We start from the raw sequence: 19,638 nt of genomic DNA, 5'->3' as shown, positions 1-19,638 counted from the left end.
CTAAGAGATCTTCTGTTGTCCTTATCCTTTCATAATTTAGTGCAGCGAAAAGGGATGATTAACTCTCCTGCTTGCTTGAGAACTCTGTGAAGAACCTGGTATGGAGATCATAGATGGAACATCTTAACTATCACTGTAGTCCAAGACTATCGTGTTACAAGGGAGGAGACTGAGGCCCAGAGAGGATACCAGGTTTGCCCAAAGTCCACTGATAGAAAGCACTCCCATTCTCCTGCCAGGCTGGGCAGCCTCAGGAATCTTGATTCTCCTTCTTGAACTCCCACTCTGTTTCCCTTCCCAGTGAGAGTGTGTCCATTTTTCTCTCATGGGGAGCAGAAAAGTCTTCAGCCACTTAATTTGCCCAATAAACAGGGGCTTATTTCTTCTTCATCGAGATGTTATTCTGACCAAAGATAAGATTTCCCCTTTGTTTTGCCCTCAGACATAAAGAAGCTAGTCCTATGCAGTGTTCATTACTCCCTCTTCTGAAAAAATTAAATATGAGCGATTATCATAACTGTATTCATTTGTTAATACATTCATCCATTCTTTTAGTGTGTGTGTGTGTGTGTGTGTGTGTGTGTGTGTGTACACATACACAGACACAACACTTATTCTGTGCAACTGCTTTAGGGTAGAGTGTTGGGGAAGGTAAAGGAATATAAAAATAAAGAGATATATCTCCATTCTAGAGTTCACTGTCTAATGGGGGAGTCCAATATAAAGAGATAACTACAGTGCTATGTATTTAATGCTATAAAAGTGTTTATAGTGCTATAAAGTTAAAATGATAGAAGTATTAATTCTCCCTGAAGAGGTTAGGAAGGACTTTATAGGGAATGAAATTCCTGAGAAGAAAAGGATCTTAAGGGATGAGTAGATGTTTTACCAGGTAAAAGTGGTTATTATCAATAGAGAGAACCATGCATGCAAAATCTTACAAGCATAAAAGTTTGACCTTTTTTTGAAGTATAGTTGATTTACAATGTTATATTAGTTTCAGATATACAACGTAGTGATTCAATATTTTTATAGATTATACTCCATTTAAAGTTATTGTAAAATATTGGCTATATTTCCTGTGTTATACATTACATCATTATATCTTATTTTTTTTTATACCTTGTAGTTTGTACCTCTTAATTCCCTTCCCCTTCCTTGACCCTCCACCAACCACTTTCCCCACTGTTAACCCCTAGTTTGTTCTCTGTATCTCTGAGTCTGTTTTGTTATGTTCATTCATTTGTTTTATTTTTTAGATTCCATATATAAGTGAAAGCATACAGGTTTTGTCTTTCTCTGTCTGACTTACCTCACTGAACAATACCCTCCAGGCCCATCCATGTTGTTGCAAATGGCACAATTTCAATCTTTTTTATGGATGAGTATTCCTGTGTGTGTGTGTGTGTGTGTGTGTGTGTGTATTCCCCCCGCCACATCTTCTTTATCCTTTCATCTGTTGATGGACATTCAGGTTGCTTCCATATTTTGGCTATTGTAAATAATGCTGCTATGAACATTAGGTTGCATACATCTTTTTGAATTTATGTTTTCATTTTCTTTGGATATATACCCAGCAGTGGAATTGCTGGATCATATGGAAGTTCTATTTTCAGTTTCTTTGAAAAACCTCCATGCTGTTATGCATAGTGGGTATAAAAATTTACATTCCCACTGACAGTGTATGTTCCCTTTTCTCTATATCCTTGCCAACATTTATTATTTGTTGTCTTTTTTACAGTAGCAATTCTGACAGTGTGAAGTGATAGCTCGTTATGCTTTCAATTTGCATTTCCCTGATGACTAGCAATGTTGAACATATTTTCATATGTCTGTTGGCCATCTGTACGTCTTCTTTGGAAAAATGTCTAGTCAGGTCTTCTGCCCAATTTTTAACCAGGTTCTTTGCTTTTTAGATATTGAGGTGTATGAACTGTTAATGTATCTTGGATATTAATCCATTACCAGACATGTCATTTTCAAATATCTTCTCCCATTCAGTAGGTTATTTTTTTCATTTTGTATGTGGTTTCCTTCACTTTGTAAAAGCCTTTAAGCTTAATTAGATTCCATTTGTTTATTATTGCTTTTGCTTCCCTTGCCTAAAGAAACAGGTCCAAAAATATTGGTAACACTTATGTGAAAGAGTGTATTGCCTATGTTTTTTTCTAGGAGTTTTATAGTTTTCAATCTTACATTTAAGTCTTTAATCCACTTTGAATGTATTTTTGTATGTGGTGTGAGAAAATGTTCTAATTTCATCTTTTTACAGGTAGCTGTTCAGTTTTCCCAACACCACTCATTGAAGAGACTGACTTTTCCCATTGTATATTTTTGCCTCCTTTCTTGTAGATTAACTGACCCGTGTGTGCGTGAGTTTATTTCTGGACTCTCTATTCTGTTTCATTGATCTATGTGTCTGTTTTTTGTAACATACTGTTTTGATTACTGTAGCTTTGTAGTATATTCTGAAGTCAGGGAGGATTATACCTCCAGCTTTGTTTTTTTTTTTTCCCCCTGAAGATTGCTTTGGATATTAGGGGTCTTTGGCAGTTCCATATGAATCTTAGGATCATTTGTTTTAGTTCTGTGAAAAATGTCATGGGTATTTTGATAGGGATTGCATTAAATCTGTAGATTGCTTTGGGTAGTATGGACATTTTAACAATATTAGTTCTTCCAATCCATGAACACAGGATATCTTTCCATATCTTTGTATCATCTTCAGTTTTCTTCATCAGTGTGTTATAGTTCTCTAAGTATAGGCCTTTCATCTCCTTGGTTAAATTTATTCCTAGGTATTTTATTCTTTTTGATATGATTGTAAATGGGATTCTTTCTTGTATTCCCTTTCTGATAGTTTATTATTGATGTATAGAAAAGAAGCAGATCTCTGTATATTGGTATTATATCATGCAACTTGATTAAATTCATTTATCAGTTTTAATAGTTTTTTGGTGGAGAATTTAGGGCTTTCTATATATAGCATTGTGTCATCTGCAAATAGTGACAGTTTTACTTCTTCCCTTTTTAAATTTTTATTATCTGATTGCTGCGGTTAGGACTTCCAATGTTGTGTTAAATAGAAATAGCGAGAATGGACATGCTTGTCTTGTTTCTGATTTTAGAGGAAAAACTTTCAGGTTTTCTCCATTGAGTATGTTGTTAGCTGTGGGTTTGTCATAAATGGCCTTTATTATTTTGAGATATGTTCTTTTATACCAACTATGTTGAGAGTTTTTTTTATCATGAATGGGTGTTGAATTTCGTCAGATGCTTTTTCTGCATCTATGTAAATGATCATGTGATTTTTATCCTTCCTTTTGTTAATGTGGTATATCACATTGACTGATTTGTGGATACTGAACCATCCTTGCATCCCTGGAATAAATCCCATTTGATCAAGGTGTATGATTCTTTTTATATACTGTTGAATTTGGTTTGCTGATATTTTGTTGAGGGTTTTTGCATCTTTGTTCTTCAGAAATATTGACCTGTAATTTTTAGGGTAGTATTGTTATCTAGTTTTGGTATCAGGGTGACGGTGGCCTCATAGAATGAATTTAGGAGTGTTCCTTCCTCTTTAATTTTTGGAATAGTATAAGATGGATAGGTATGAACTCTTCTGTATATGTTTGGTAGAATTCCCCTGTGAAGCTATCTAGTCCTGGACTTTTCTTTGTTGGGAGGTTTTTTTTTTTTTTTTTAATTACTGATTCGTTTTCAATACTAGTAATCAGTTTGTTCAGGTTATCTATTTCTTCCTGATTCAATCTTGGAAGATTGTATGTTTCTAGGAATTTATCCATCTCTTCTAGTTCGACCAATTTGTTGGCATATAACTGTTCATAGTATTCTCTGATTGTTTATATTTCTGTGATATCAGTTGTAATTTATTCTCTTTCATTTCTTATTTTGCTTATTTGTGTCCTCTTTCTTTTTTTCTCAATGAGCCTGGCAAAAAGCTTATTAATTTTGCTTATCTTTTTGAAAAACTAGCTCTTGGTTTCACTGATCTTTTCTTTTCTTTTGGTCTCTTTTATTTATTTCCACTCTGATCTTTTCCTTCCTTTTTCTGACTTTGTTTTTTTTTTTCCTCTCATTTCTTTAGGTGGTAGGTTAGGTTGTTTATTTGAGATTTTTCTTGTTTCTTGAAGAAGGCCTGTATTGCTATAAACTTACCCCAGTAGACCTGCTTTTGCTACATCCCATAAATTTTGGAAAATTGTGTTTTTATTTTCATTTGTCTCAAGGTATTTTCTGATTTCCTCTTTGATTTCTTCATTGACCCATTAGTTTTTTGGTAACATGTTGTTTAGTCTCTATGTATTTGTGTTTCTCCTATTTTTCTTCCTATAATTGATTTCTAGTTTCATACAATTATGGTTGGAAAATATGTTTGATATAATTTATATCCCTCTTAATTTTGTTGAGACTTGTTTTGTGGCCTAATAATTGATCTATCCTGGAGAACATTCCATGTGCATTTGAAAAGAATATGCATTCTTTTGTTTTGTATGTAATGTCCTATAGATATCTATTAAGTCCATCTGGTCTACTGTGTCATTTAAGGCCACTGTTTCTTTATTGATTTTCTGTCTGGATGATCTATCCATTGATGTAAGTGAGGTGTTAATGTCCCTTACTATTATTGTATTATTGTCAATTTCTTCCTTTATATCTATTAACATTTGCTTTATATATTTTGGTGTTCCTATATTATGTGCATATATGTTAATGAATTTTATATCCTCTTCTTTATATAATGACCTTTTTATCTTTTTTTATAGACTTTATTTTAAAGTCTACTTTGTCTGATATGAGTGTTGCTACCCCAGCTTTCTTATTGTTTCCATTTGCATGGAATATCTTTTTCCTTTCTCCCACTTTTAGTCTATGTGGGTTTTAGCACTGTGAGTCTCTTGTAGGCAGCATATAGATGGGTCTTGTTTGTTTTATCTGATCAGTCACCCTATGTCTTTTGACTGGCGCATTTAGTCCATTGACATTTAAAGTGCTTATTGATAGGTAAGTACTTATTGCCATTTTATTACTTGTTTTCTGGTTGTTTTTGTAGTTCTTCCCTGTTCTTCTTCTTTTAGTCTCTTCCCTTGTGGTTTGGTGATTTTCTTTAGTGTTATGTTTGTATTTCTTTCTCTGTAGTTTTTGTGTACCTGTTGTAGGTTTTTGATTTGCTCTTACCGTGGAGTTCATATATGTTGACCTATAATTATATTTGCTTGTTTTAAACTGATAGTCACTTAAGTTTAAGCACATTCTAAAAGTACTACATTTTTATTCCTCTCCCCCACATTTTCTGTCTTTGATGTCATATTTTATATCTTTGTGTCAATCCCTTAACTGTTTATTGTAGTTAAAGTTGACTTTACAATTTTTGTCTTTTAACCTTTGTGCTCACTTGCTTAACTGGTTGATTTTTCCCTTCCTATAATTTTTTTTCCCTTCCTATAATTTTTTTCCCTTCCTATAATTTCTTATTTCTTGTTGTAGCCTTGTTTACTTATAGAAGACCCTCTAATGCTTCTTGTAAGGTCAGCTTAGTATTGATGATCTCTCAGTTTTTGCTTGTTTGAGGAGCTTTGTATCTCTCTTTCAATTGTAAATGATAATCTTGCAGGGTAGAGTGTCCTAGGTTGTAGGTTTTCTCCCTTTCAGCACTTTGAATATATCATGCCGCTCCCTTCTGGCCTGCAAAGTTTCTGCAGAAAAATCAGCTGATAGCTTTATATTGGTTCCCTTGTATGTGACTCTTGGTTTTTCTCTTGCTGCTTTTAAAATTCTCTCTTTATCTTTAACTTTTGCCATTTTAATTCTTGGTGTGAGTCTCTTTGGGTTCATCTTGTTTGGGACTCTCTGTGCTTCCTGGACCTGTATATCTGTTTCCTTTTTCAAGTTCAGGAAGTTTTCAACCATAATTTCATCGAATACATTTTCTACTTCTTTCTCTCTCTCTCTTCTCATTCTAGGACTCCTATAATGCAAATGTTAGTACACTTATGTTGTCCTCGAGGTCCTTTAAACTATTCTCATTTTTTAGATCTGTTTTTCTTTTTGCTGTTCTGATTGGGTGATTTCCATTATTCTATCTTTCAGATCACTTGTGCATTCTTCTGTATCACTTTATCTGCTGTTAATTCCCTCTACTGTATTTTTTCATTTCACTTACTATATTCTTCTGCTGTGTCTGGCTCTTTTTTATGTTTTCTAGTTCTCTATTAAAGTTCTCACTGTGTTCATGTATTATTTTCCCAAGTTCAGTTGTTATTCTCATTACCATTGCTTCGAACTGTTTATCAGGTAAATTACTTATCTCTGTTTTATTAGGGTTTTGTCAAGGTTTTTTGTTTTTTGTTTGAAACATATTCCTTCCTCTTCTTATTTTCTTTAACTTTCTCTGACTCTGTGAAATTAGGTGAAACAGTTACCTTTCCCAGTCTTGAAGGTGTGTCCTTGTGTGGGAATGTCCCTATGCAGTCTGCATGTGCCCAGGGGCTTTGGTGGGAGAACTGGATCTGAAATGAGAATGGGCTGTGTCTTCACCTGGGTTGTGCTGGCAGCTACCACCTTGATGGGTGGTAGGGCTGGAGATGGAGGGGCTAGAGCTGGAGCCAGGTGTGAGTTGGAGCTTCTTCTGTGCTCAGTGGCCATCACCACCCTATCAGGGGTGGAGCAGGACCTCTGAGGGAATTGGATTTCTCCCAGGTGTGATGGCATTCTCAACCTTGGTTTGGGGTATGGCCAGGACCTGAGGATTTGGGGTTGTACTTCTATGCTGCTTTCACTTTTTCCCCAGTGTGTGCACCTGGGTTAGAGGCTAGGTCGGGGCCAGAGGGGTTGGTTCCACACTGCTGGGCTGGCTCCCTCCCCAGTATGTGCAGAGACACGTGCTCAGGGGATGGCTGTTTCTGCCCTGGAGTTAGCCATTCACCTTCTGAGAGTGTGCACCAAAGCGTGCACTGGCCATGGCTGCCTTTGCTCTGGTGAGAGGCAGGGCTGGGGTCAGACCAAGTTCTCTTCTCTCAAAGTGTGTGCGCACTTGTTGGCAACAGCAGCCTCCACCTTAGTGGAGAGCAGATTTGGAACAAGAGCGGCTGGAGCAGGTTGCCATTGCCGGATGAGGGCATGCCAGGGTGGTCCTGGCAGGCTGGGCAGAGCTCCACACAGTTTCCAGTCTGCTGCTTCTGTGCTGCGACTGGCAGCAAGCAGGTCTGTGCATGTACTCTTCAAGAGTGTAGTCTTGGTTTCTTACAGCCCTCCAGCAAGCCACATTGGTTTTCAGACCACCAAGGGGGCTTGTCTTCCTAGTGCTGGACCCCAGGGCTGGGCTGCCTAATATGTGGCTCAGACCCCTCGCTCCCCAGGGAGCATCCTCGAGCCTGTGATATCCCCTCCTCTTCTGTGTCCCCCTCTAGAGGTGGGGGTCCCAACCAGATCGCTTCTCCTCCCTTCCTACCAGACTCTGTGTGGATCTTCCTTTACAGCCTTGGTTGTAGAAGAGCCATCCTGCTGGTCCCCAGGTTGATTTCAGTGAGATTTGTTCTCTATATAGTTGCAGCTTTGATGTATTCATGAGGGAGATGAGCCCAGTCCTCCTACTCTACCATCTTGATCCCACACACACTAAAAATTTTGACATTTTAAAGTGAGAAGAATTATGATTAAAGATTCACGAAGGTTTGACCTTTGATCGTGAATAAAGATTCATGACCTGACATAAAGATTCATGAAGGTTTGACCAGAGAGGAGGTTGGCAAGTTCAGGTCCAGATTGTGAGAGTCATTGTATAGCATTCAAAGAATTTGGGTGTTGTCCTTGAGACTGTGGATATTGACTGGCCTTTTTATAAAGCCAGAGAAGATACCTAGATCTGCATTTTAGAAACAGCCTCAGCAAACAGGATGAGAGATTGGCAGCCAGGTCACAGATGGGAGGCTTTGATAATAGCTCCATCAAGAACTGAGGAGGGGGCTTCCCTGGTGGCGCAGTGGTTGAGGGTCCGCCTGCCAATGCAGGGGACACGGGTTCGTGCCCCGGTCCGGGAGGATCCCACATACTGCGGAGCGGCTGGGCCCATGAGCCATGGCCGCTGAGCCTGCGCGTCCGGAGCCTGTGCTCCGCAGTGGGAGAGGCCACAGCAGTGAGAGGCCTGCGTACCGCAAAAAAAAAAAAAAAAAGAAATGAAGAGGGCCTGAACTAAGGACCTGCTCATCAGGATGGAGAATGGTTAGAGGCAGGGTGGGATTCGAGAAAGATGGAATGCAGAAATCAACAAGACATGGAGCTTGATGATACACTGGGACTCAGAGAAGAGTCAAAGTTAACTGAGCTTTCTGTCTTATGAACAGTAACTATTAACTCAGAGAAGATATACTTAGAGTTTTGCTTGAGGGAAGCAGTGAGGTAGTGGTCCTCTGAGACCTCTAGATGGGGACTGAAATAATGATAATGGTAACAGGTGATGTTTCTTGAGCACTAAGCACCATTCTCCTTTGATAATTAAATCTTAACAATCAACATAGAGACATCTTGATCTGAAAGAATCTACTGATGTCGAGTTAAAAGCAAGACTGCTCAGAGTCAGCATTTCTGGGAACCTAGACCGAAATATGTAGGAGAAAAGTAGTCACAAGCTAATCAGTTAGTCTTAATTGTAGCTGTTGCCATGTTGTAAGTGTGTGTTCCTGACCCATCTGTTGCCAGTGATGAGCCATTATATTTTATACAAATGCCATGAGTGGTATTCCAATAAATAACAGATTTAAAAGTAAAATAAATCCTTAGCTTAGTATTTTGATGTGTGATTCTATGCAGTGTTATTAATACCAAGGAGATATAAATCTTGCATTATTCAAATATTGCCCAGTAATGTCCACTGGTGTTTTCTAGTGTTTGAGTATTTGCTGTAGATTACAGTTCTTTGAAAATAATAGCAGAAATGCAAAGAGAAGTAGATGGAAATGTTGCTGTAGAATACACTGACATGAAATCAGAAATGGATTCATAATCTGAATTGGCAAAAGTAATACCTATTTCAATGACAAAATGAAAATCAGGGCAAAAAGGCAGAGTATTTTCACTGTTAAATAAAGGAGATGAACTAATATGAAGCAGTGTGTGTCTTCACGTGTGCGTCAGAGGTGCTTAGGATGTTCTCTTAATGGGGACAGGTTCTCTCTGTCTCCCCTGTCCATCTCCATCCTAATTCAACCAACATCAACACAGAAAGGAAATAAAATTTTCTTTCCATGTCTGGAAAATTTGGCATGAAACAAAGATCAAGACTGTTGGATACTTAATGCTGTATAGTGTTTTTAAATTTTCTTTTAGAGTGACAGAGTTTAAATATTAAGTATTTGTGGGCTTCCCTGGTGGCGCAGTGGTTGAGAGTCCGCCTGCCGTTGCGGGGGACATGGGCTCGTGCCCCGGTCCAGGAAGATCCCACGTGCCATGGAGCAGCTAGGCCCGTGAGCCATGGCCTCTGAGCCTGCGCGTCTGGAGCCTGTGCTCCGCAATGGGAGAGGCCACAACAGTGAGAGAGGCCTGCGTACCGCAAAAAAAAAAAAAAAAAAATTAAGTATTTGTGATACTATCTTTGAATTTTAAAATAGGTTTTATTTTGGCATTTATTTTGTGTTAATATTCCCATTTTTACTATTTTTTATCATCAAATGTTTGTATCTGGTTGAGATAACTTTTTACATATTTTTGAAATATATAGTATGTCATAATATATTGGTTCAAATAACAATAAACCATGTATTCATTATTTTCTTCTACAGAGTACTTCTGAAATTTTTATATAAGAGATGACTCATTGTTTATTATTATGATCATGCATTATTATTATAAAAATGCATAAATCATATAAAATATAGAGTAATTTGATTTTGGAAGTCTGATCTCTCAACCTCAAATCCTGAGTATTAATATTTATTGGAATTTGGAGACATTCAACATTTTCCCAATTTCTTGATTTTTCTTATGAATCTGAAAAAGATACAAATTTCCCAAGTGATGCCAAGAGGGAATTCCAACGTGGAAGCCTTGCCAGGCACTATGCGTTACCTCACTCAGTCCTCACAGTAGCCTGTGATGTAGAAGCATGTTGGCAGTTCTATGTCACACACGAGGAATCAAAAACATAGATGCAGAAGAGGTAGCACATTCATGACCACCTAGCTAGCAGGTGGTAGAGCAGGTTCCACCCCAGGCTGCCTGAGTCTAGAACACATGTTCTTAGCCAGTGCACCGTCTACTAGGCAGCAGAGAAGTGGTTCTGGAGCTAAGGAGAAAGGATGGAAGTGGAAATGTGCACTTATATTTATTTCTCTCTAAATTCTGTAGGGCTTCTGGTCCAGGTACACAGCTTGTGTGGGATACAGTATTGCTGTGAACTGGGGTGTGATGCAATTTGTTGCTTTCCAAACTGCAGTTCCACACTGTTGAACTTCCCCTATTCTTTAAAACAAAGAAGATCTAAAGAATATTTATTCTCTAACTTCATTTCAACAAATTACTCTGCTCCAGAGCAGGCCAAGTGAAGTGACAGATTGAGGAATGAGCCCATTTCATTTCAGAAAGGGCCCTGTGCCCGTGGCAGGGAGCAGTCAGGTCCTGGCTGCAGAGGTGCGTTGTTGCCTTGACTACCTCAGCAGCCCTCTTCTGCTTCTGGTTAGACCTGTCTTACTCATGTGTCTGTCCCATTCTCTGATTACGTTCTGAGTTCACTCCGGCGTGGTGTGTCAGCCTCACTGAGGAGGAAAGAACAGTGACTTCACCTTTTCTTTGAAGTTGTCATTTTATTTTATTTTAGAATCTTTACAGTTTACCTCTTTCTGCGTGCCAGAATGCTGCTTAGATCAGCTGTTAAAAATTTCCCAAATTCTCTCTCTGGAAGTGTCAACAAAATCACTGATTTGGTGTGAGCTGATCAAATTTCTAGAATTTCAGGATTTAGGAAAACAACAACACAGTGTGTGAAATTGTGGGGTTAGTTGCCCAGAGATTATGGTTTTCTTGCATGATGACATTTGCTAACGTATTGAAGGTGGAGTTAGACAGATGGCTTAGTTTAATACTCATAGCATTGGGACATTGATTGCAAGGTTAGGAAATATCCTACAGATGCATCCCACAGAATATTGTGGTTTTAAATACCTTACAAGAAAGTCAAGTGTGTGTATGGTGGTTATGAGCTTTGGACATGACAGACCTGATTTTTTGTGCTGCTACTTGTGTACTGTGTGATCTTGGACCAATGGCATAGCTTCTCTGAGCTTTTTCATCTTTGAAAAGTAGGGAATATAAAACTTAAGGTTTGTAAGATTAAATGAGACATGTAACGCTCTTAGTGCAGTGTATGTGGTACACAATAGACACTCGAGAAGATAGCCCATTTATTTATTTATTGAGCACCTTTCTGTGTGCTGGGTAATTTCTGAGGATGATGATACAGTGAGAACAAGTCAAACAAGAGTCCCTTATCTTAATGAGACAAGTAGGCAAGAAATTATAATAATGGGGTAAGTTCCAGCACTAGGGATTACAGGGTGCTGGGGAGCACATAGGAGGGATGGTTAAGGAGAGCACGGGAAATCAGATAGAACATGGAGGAGGAGAAAACAGTTTCCCTCCAGACGGACCCAATTATCTGAGTGAATTCACTGAAAAGCCTCATACATTGGTAGCCATGAGAGTTGTTTGTTTTTAAGGAAAAGGAAATAACACACAAGTGTGAACCAAATAACTACCAAGTATATTGACTTGGGTGTGTACAGTACAATTCAAATGTCCAAGTAAGACATAAGTATAAGTCAGTAAGATATCCATATAGTATGGGTTCGACCATTTAAATGCTCCCATTAAAAAACAAAGGCAAAAAAAAAACCCAACCCTCCCTTCCCTGGCCTGTATATTGAAGTTAATTTCAGTGTGTGTTTGATGAGTCATTTGTTAACATTACCCACTATATAATGTTAGAAGGCAGGGAGATAACCCTGAGGGCGGTTGCTGCCTGGGGGTCTTTCAGAATTTGCTCATCCTCACTAGATGCCCCTCTTAAGCACCCTGTATCCTCTAGTGATGGCGCTTACCCCACTTATTGTGATTTCTCACCTACTTGTCTCTTTAAGGTACAGGGCTGGGTGTGTGTCTTGCTCATCATGATATAACCATCCTCAAAAATTATCCAGCACACAGAAAGGTGCTCAATAAATATTTATTGGTTAAATGACTCTGCTTCTGCCTTTGATCTAGATAGAAATGAAGGTTACCAGAAGAAACTAGGTGACTAAATCTTAGTTTCATGTAAAAGTTGTCAGCACAGGGTAGAGATAGCTCCAGGTGTTGCCCTAGGAGTATGTGGACTTTGTGCCACCAGTGTGCCACCAGGAGGCTTTTCCTGATTTGCTGCTCTTTTTGAGCGGTGAGTGGCTGGAAGAGTTGTGCACTGCCTGAGGGAGACCGCAGTGCAGCCTGAGCTTAGAGGTTGGACAGCCCTCCGTTCATTTCCTGTTGCCCAGCTGTGTAATCTTCACTCATGTAAAGCCTCGGTTTCCTTATCTGTTCAATGGGATTGATGATAACAATACCGCTAAGAGTTAGTGTAAAGATTGAGATCATACGTGTAAAAGCTTAGCCAGTGCTTGGCACGTAGTAATAACTATTAACTTAGGTTTTATTATCACTGTAAGTCATTTGTGTTTTGTTTGTAAGGAATAAATCAACTATCCTAATGTTGATAAGTTACTAAAATGTGAACCACTGCAATATTTCTTGGTCATATCAGTGTGGTCACCTGGGAAATGCATGGCTCAGATCTCCTGCTGTGGGAACGTAATTGACTGACAGCCCCAGTGGCTTCCCGCAGCATCCACCACTGCTTCGCACCCAGGCCATGCTTTGCCTGGGCAGCTCCCAGCCAGTCACTGGGCACAGTGGGGCTGCTAATGCAGGCCCATTCCTGCAAAGTCTAAGATGCCTTTAACAGGTGACCTTGGCTCAAGGACTCCCCATCAGCCTGGTGGAAACTTCCATAAGGCTGTGTTGCAGTCTGAGACGCTGCCTCCTTCCTTCCCTCTCCCCTTCACGGGGGCCAGACCTGTACTGCAGTCTGAGCCTCTCCTTGCTTCCTCCAGGTTCCTCTCCATTTCCCTTACTGCCATTTCCTCCAGTAAACCTCCTGCTTGTCTTGGTGTCCACTCCTTGGAGGAGCTGGACTTACACAAATGGTTATCGTGGTTGTTGGAAGGGAGTAGCAGTCTACACCCTTGAGCACAGAGAGGATATGTTTTCCATCAAGTATGAAGCAGACATTATTATAATGAGTTTAACTTTGTATGTTATTGCATTTCCTCAGAATTAAAATTTGGTGTTTCTGATCATAAATTCTCTAAAATAGGCATTAGCCAACATTTCCTCAGGGAAGGCTGCTCACCTTTAGGACCTCACACTAATCTGCAGATTAAGTTCTAAGACTGCCCTTATTTAGGACAGGCCTCTATAGCTCCTGGTCTTTAACGTATGTTATTATTTTAGTCTTTAACCTTCATGAACCAAAAACATCTCTCCAAAAAAAGGTATTGATAGCTCTTCACTGTTTATCTCTTTTTATAGTCTTCTGCTGATTTCTTTGGTTTTCTTATTTTCTTTCCTAAATCCTCACTTGACTGTTACTTTTGTGACAGACCAGGTCCAGGGAACAGTCACCATCCGGAACATCAGCGCCCTGTCATCAGGTTTGTACCAGTGCGTGGCTTCTAATGCCATTGGGACCAGCACCTGTCTTTTGGATCTCCAGGTTATTTCTCGTAAGTATATAAAATTCTGATGTCCACTCTGGGTCTGAATGCCAAGATCTTTGTTAAACTAGGGAATGAAAAGTTCCGCTTGTTTAGAGGTTGTTTGACGATTAAATAGAAATTCTTTTGATTTTAATCATTACTGAAGATATTTAATAGATGTGTTAGTATACTTCTCAGCCTCAGCAATATGACTTCTTCTTTATGATAAAATGTCTTCCCAGGATCATTAGAATCAGATCAGTTTGATTATATAGTGCTATAGACATATTAAAAATTTGTTATGATCTTACAGTCATGGCAAGACCTTCTTGTATTTTTTCCTAATCCCTTATATCTGCTTAAATGTTGGGTGCCCAGGTCATACATAAGCAGTGCAGAAATTTTCTCTTTACTTGAGAATTCTGGGTTGTTTGAATTCCAGCTGCAAAAGGGAATGATCTGGCTGTGATGAAGTAGCAAGTTATCCTGCTGCTTGCCAGGTTCATTTGGGGCAGGTCAGGCAAGTAGTCAGGTACGGTCTTTTTCCTGCTCTGACCTGGTTGTGGCTCTCCTACAGCTGTTCGTTTATTGAACGAATTGCTCATTTATTCAGTAAATGTTTGTGAGCCTGTTGTGTGTTAGTCCTAGCCACTGGGGATACAGAAAATTAAGTGAGGTTTAACTTTAAATGGATACAATACAGTGGGCAATTTTGCACATTTTAAGAAAATTCTTTGGTAGCCTTTTATGTTTATGAAGTTGTGTGAGCATATTCTATTTCTCTTTCTCTCTCCTTTTTTTTCTTTAAATATACCTTAAATATATTTTGCAGCCCAGCCCAGGAGCATTGGACTAATAGCTGGAGCCATTGGCACTGGTGCAGTTATTATCATTTTTTGCATTGCACTAATTTTAGGGGCATTCTTTTACTGGAGAAGCAAAAATAAAGCGGAGGAGGAAGAAGAAATTCCTAATGAAATAAGGTTTGTGTGTCAGATAATTTATCCTGACATTGGCATAGCCAGTGTCTGTATTTCTATTCATTTTGGCAGCTAAGATTTCTTTGCTAATCTTATGACTTTAACCAAGGTAGTTAAAGTGGCCAAATGATAGTTTCTTGTATGTTATATCACTCTTCCTCATGGTACTTACTCCTCAGCTTTATTTACTGGATCATGAAAGGCGGGAGGTGGGTAGGGTAGTCTAGCATGTGCCCAACTAGGAGGACACAAGTGAAGAATTCCCCCATTTCCTCCCATAGCTTCAGGGTGGGTGGGGTTAGGTGGCTGCCATAGTAGAAAAGTGAGTTTAGAACATGTGTTTAATATTGGCATCTGTAAATGATGCGAACATAAAGCAAGAAAGCACAGCACCTGTACAGAGAGACCAAAGCAGTATGGCTTGGTTGAAAACAGTTCAGTCAAGAATATGAACATCTTAAGGAAACAATGTCAAATGATCTTGAAAGGAAGGTGACTCTTGCTGTATTGTGGAGATATGGGGGTTCAGGCTCAGTCTTAGATGGCATCGCATCAGTAACCTTATTGAAAATGCTTTAATGACTCCAGTCTACTTAGCATGACATACACAGCCCTTCAGAATCTGACCCTTCCCTGCTTCCCTGCTTTTATCTCTCACAACTTCCCTGATCACTTTGTGTTCCAGTCTGTTGTCTTCTCTCAGGCCTCAGGGCCTTTCCTGTAGCCTCCACCTTGTTCCTGGACCATATACTCCTTCCCTTTGCATCCATCTCTTCAGTACATTCCTTGGTCTGGTTTAAGTCTAGTCCAGGCATCACCTCCTCACATAAGTTGACTTAGGCCCTTGTCCAACCTTTAAGACTTGCAGATGTTCCCGCATTGATTGTCACCCTCATTTGACCATAGGCTTCTTGGGTAGAGGAGCTGTCTTTTTCTCACATGAAACATCTAGTAAAATGCCTGGTACTCAGAAAATGGTAATTGAATTAGTTAACATCTTAAATTAACTTAATGACTTCTCTTAGCCTCTTATAATTCTTAAGGGTTTGGACCCTATGCAGGGACAGATTTCATCCCAGTGTAAGATTAATGAGAAAAACCTCTTATCAGCATACCACAGTGATTTCTCAAACCCCAAAAGGCAATAAAATCAGGCCAATTCTAATAGTTTTTTGAAGTTCCTACACCCGTAGTTTGGTTTCCTAGCTTTACAGCAGCTAGTTCGGTGGATTTCTTCATGGACTATTTTCCTATTTAGAGGGGAAGAAAAAAAAAATATATATATATATATACACACACACACCCCCACACACATATACATACACACACACATATATTTTTCAGTTATATTGGAAGACACAGTTTTTGAGAGATTTGATACTACTTTCTTGGTTACTCTTGGGGACTGAGAAGCTGAGGGAGAATTTTTCCTAAGCATTGTCTTAAAGGGAATGAATATCAAAGCCGAGGCCACCAGGACTGCCGTGTTTGCTTTCATGATAGTGTGGTCTGTCCTGAGGGTTTGAATTTCACAGACATATTCACCTGAACATGGGAAGACAGAGTCCTGGGCAGGTAGGTAGGGTAAACCTCAAGTAAATCCTAACAACAGCTTTATTTTTGTTCGTTTTCAGAGAGGATGATCTTCCACCTAAATGTCCTTCTTCTGCCAAAGCATTTCACACCGAGGTGTCCTCCTCAGAGAGCAACACATTTACCTCTTCCAATACCTATAACAGCCGCTGCTGGAGCAACAATCCCAAAGTGCACAGAAACACACAGTCGCTCGACCACTTCAGTGACTTGCGCCAGTCCTTCTCCCTCCACTCGGGCCACGCCAACATACCATCCGTCTATGCCAACGGCAGCCATCTGGCCCCAGCCCCACCGAAGACCCTGGCAGTGACAGCCAACAGAGGGTCGTCGCCGCAGGCCGTGTCCAGGAGCAATGGCTCAGTCAGCAGGAAACCCCGGGCTCAGTACACACACTCCTACACCATCAGCCAAGCAAGCCTGGAGCGCATTGGTGCTGTCCCTGTCATGGTTCCAGCCCAGAGTCGGGCTGGCTCCCTGGTCTAGGACGCAAGCAGATGGAGTGTGCAGAGAAGAAGCAAAGGGAGCCCCCATTCCAGCGGGGGGCGGGGTGGTGGCGTGTTGGGAAAGACACTTTCCTGACAATGATCCTAGTAAAAAGCACAAAGAAGGAGGCAGGGCTGTGACCCGGCCACTAAGATTGGTAAAATGAACTGGAATGCTCCGGCATGAAGACTTGTTCGTTCCCCCACCCCAGCTGTCCCAGGATTCTGTTCAAAACGCTGGATCTCACAGATGTGCCAAGCCAAGGAAAAAGGTAGAAGAGCAGAATAGCATTAAAAACCCAAACTGCAGTCCAGATGGGCTTATTTTTTAATTCATGTCTAACGTAATAATTTTTCAAGAGACTAAAGTGCCAGATGGAGTTTAAATAATGAAATTATTTAAAAAGATAGGTGTCTTTAGAAACATACTGAGCAACCCTGTGTTACATCCTGCCTTTCCCCGTCCCCTCTTGATGTAGGGGGCCGAATGGCATAAATGGCGAATACTGGTCCTAGCAGGGCTGGCTTTTGTATCGTAGAATCAAAACTTTTTACACCAACAGAATTCAGTAAGGAATGGGTGAAAACTATAAACTTCTTTGAGGAGCCCCTTCATATTTATTTATTTATCTCTTCCTGGACCATGAATTTCATATTTGGAATATTGCTATATTGACAGATTATTGCCTGTCTATGTTTTTCTAGGGTCTGTTATAGGTCCATGACAGTTACTGTTCATTATTTCCTGGGAAAATATTTTTTAAAAGAAAACTGTTGTTTTTAAAAAAAAAATACGAGAGAGGCATTGGATTAGGAAGGAAAAGACTACTGTCAACGCCACATCCAGTGAGCTTGTTCATGGAGCCCGGCAGGCGGCAAGACCTAGGTCGTGCAGGCAGCACAGGAGCAGGGAGGAGGGTGGAAGGGAATTCCTGGCAGCCTCTCAGAGCAGGGCCGTCCAGGTCTCCCTTGCTGTCACACCAGGTTACTCTTAATGAGGGCAGCACCCCATTCCTCTGTACTGGGGTAGATAACTTTCTCCTTGTTTGACAAGTTGAGGTTACTGGGTTGTTACAGGGAGGGCAGGAGTTGCTTTGTTTCTGTTTTTCTCAAAATGATTATTTTTGCAAAATAGATAAGACTGAGACAAAAGGGATGTCTTCAGATATGCTCCTGGGAGGCTCTGCCCTGTTCTTGTCGCAGCTCAGGGTTGCAACTTTGCCCAGATGCGTTTTACACCACTGTAAAGAGATTCTTTGTGATTAATTACCTGGCCTTGGGAGTTCACCAGGTAATTTGCAGACTCTCCACTCTATTTGTGCTCTGTAGATCTGGCTGTGCTTGTATCGGTGACTCTCTCGCCTTAATCACACTTTAAGCAACACAAATGATTTCTTCCCAGATTTGTTTCCTAAATTATTTATGATGCTGACCCCGGGATTGGATAAGAGCATCTTTTCTTTCCCCGATGTAGTCTCTCATTCCCTCTTCCCACTATGCTTTTGCCCTCTTTTCCTGCAAGCACAGTCGTCACAGGAAGTGGCCTTCTGGTTTTCAGACTTATTTGAATAATGGAAACCAACAGCTGCTGCATACACTATTTTTCCAAGAGGGCTAAGCTCAGAACCTAACCATTGCAATCATTCCAATATTGATGAAGAACTGAATTTACTTTAGCATTACTTATTTTTTCCATTTGACGGTTCTTGACTTTGTAAAAATTTAAATAAATGAATGTCTATACTTTTTATAAAGAAGAGTGAAAATGCCATGACAGATAAGATGATACTATCAGATGTTGTTTAGAAAGCATTTATCTTGCATTTCTTTATTCTTTCTAATTATCTAAAATTCAATAAAAGTTTTATTCATATAAAAACAAGTTGTCATTAATTGTCATATACTAATGAATATATGATTTTGTACTTAGTGTTCTCTTAATGTTGTAAACATTTTCCATTCTGTTAAATAGTATTTATAATAATTTTAATGAGCATATAGTATTCCAAAAATTACTTAAGTCTACTCTTATCATTAGAAATTTGAGTCCATTTATCACATGTGTGATTGAAGATGTGATGATCCTTTTCATACACTGAGCCATTTTCATGTTTCTTTATCTGGAAGTTCATGAAGACAGGATCCATGGCTATCTTTTTCACCCTATATCTCTGTCACCTAGCACAGTGCCTAATATGGGTATTGAGTAGATAAATGATGATTTCTGAACTGGAGTTGCCAAGTTTCAGTTCAGAAAGTTATGGTCATGATTGTAGCTCTTGATGTATATTGGGTCATTCCTTTAACTTTTTATTTGGGATAATTATGTATTTACATGCAGTTTATAAGAAATAATAGAGATTCCCATATACCCTTCACCTAATTTTTCCAAAGGGTAGTATCTTGCATAACTATTATACAGTGTCACATACTGATATGGATACAATCCATCCACCTTATTAGATTTCAACATTGTACATGCACTGCTGTGTGTGTGTGTGTGTGTGTGTGTGCGCGCGCACGTGCACATGCGCACATGTGCATCAGTTTTATGGAATTTTATCACCTGTGTAGATTTGTGTGGCCACCACGACACTCAGGATACAGGATTCCTTGAGTTATTCTTTTATAGTCATAGCCACCTCCTTCCTCCCCAAGTCCATAATCCCTAATCTCTTCTCCATCTCTATAATTTGTCATTTCAAGAATGCTATATGAGTGGAATCATGTAGTATGTAACGTTTGAGGATTGACTTTTTCTCACACAGCATAACTTTC

At 39.6% G+C, this 19,638-nt stretch overlaps 1 protein-coding gene across 5 annotated transcripts in view; it reads left to right on the top strand.

Moving 5' to 3' along the window:
• The window catches only part of IGSF11 (immunoglobulin superfamily member 11), a 138,806-nt gene extending 119,990 nt beyond the window's left edge, over positions 1-18,816 (top strand). For 4 of the 5 annotated variants that reach the window (XM_060010685.1, XM_060010689.1, XM_060010690.1 and 1 more), the window contains 3 exons: positions 13,707-13,829; positions 14,635-14,785; positions 16,417-18,816. In XM_060010685.1, coding sequence (XP_059866668.1) covers positions 13,707-13,829; positions 14,635-14,785; positions 16,417-16,861 — 719 coding nt within the window. In that variant the 3' untranslated portion in view covers positions 16,862-18,816. The remainder of the gene's footprint in view (positions 1-13,706; positions 13,830-14,634; positions 14,786-16,416) is intronic. The other variant, XM_060010686.1, reaches the window with a different exon arrangement.
• Positions 18,817-19,638: the final 822 nt, after the last annotated feature.

This window comes from Delphinus delphis, chromosome 4 (genome assembly GCF_949987515.2).
Source record: "Delphinus delphis chromosome 4, mDelDel1.2, whole genome shotgun sequence".
Taxonomy (NCBI): domain Eukaryota; kingdom Metazoa; phylum Chordata; class Mammalia; order Artiodactyla; family Delphinidae; genus Delphinus; species Delphinus delphis.
The sequence above is the reverse complement of the archived record's forward strand: the minus strand, read 5'-3'. Positions and strand labels throughout refer to the sequence as shown.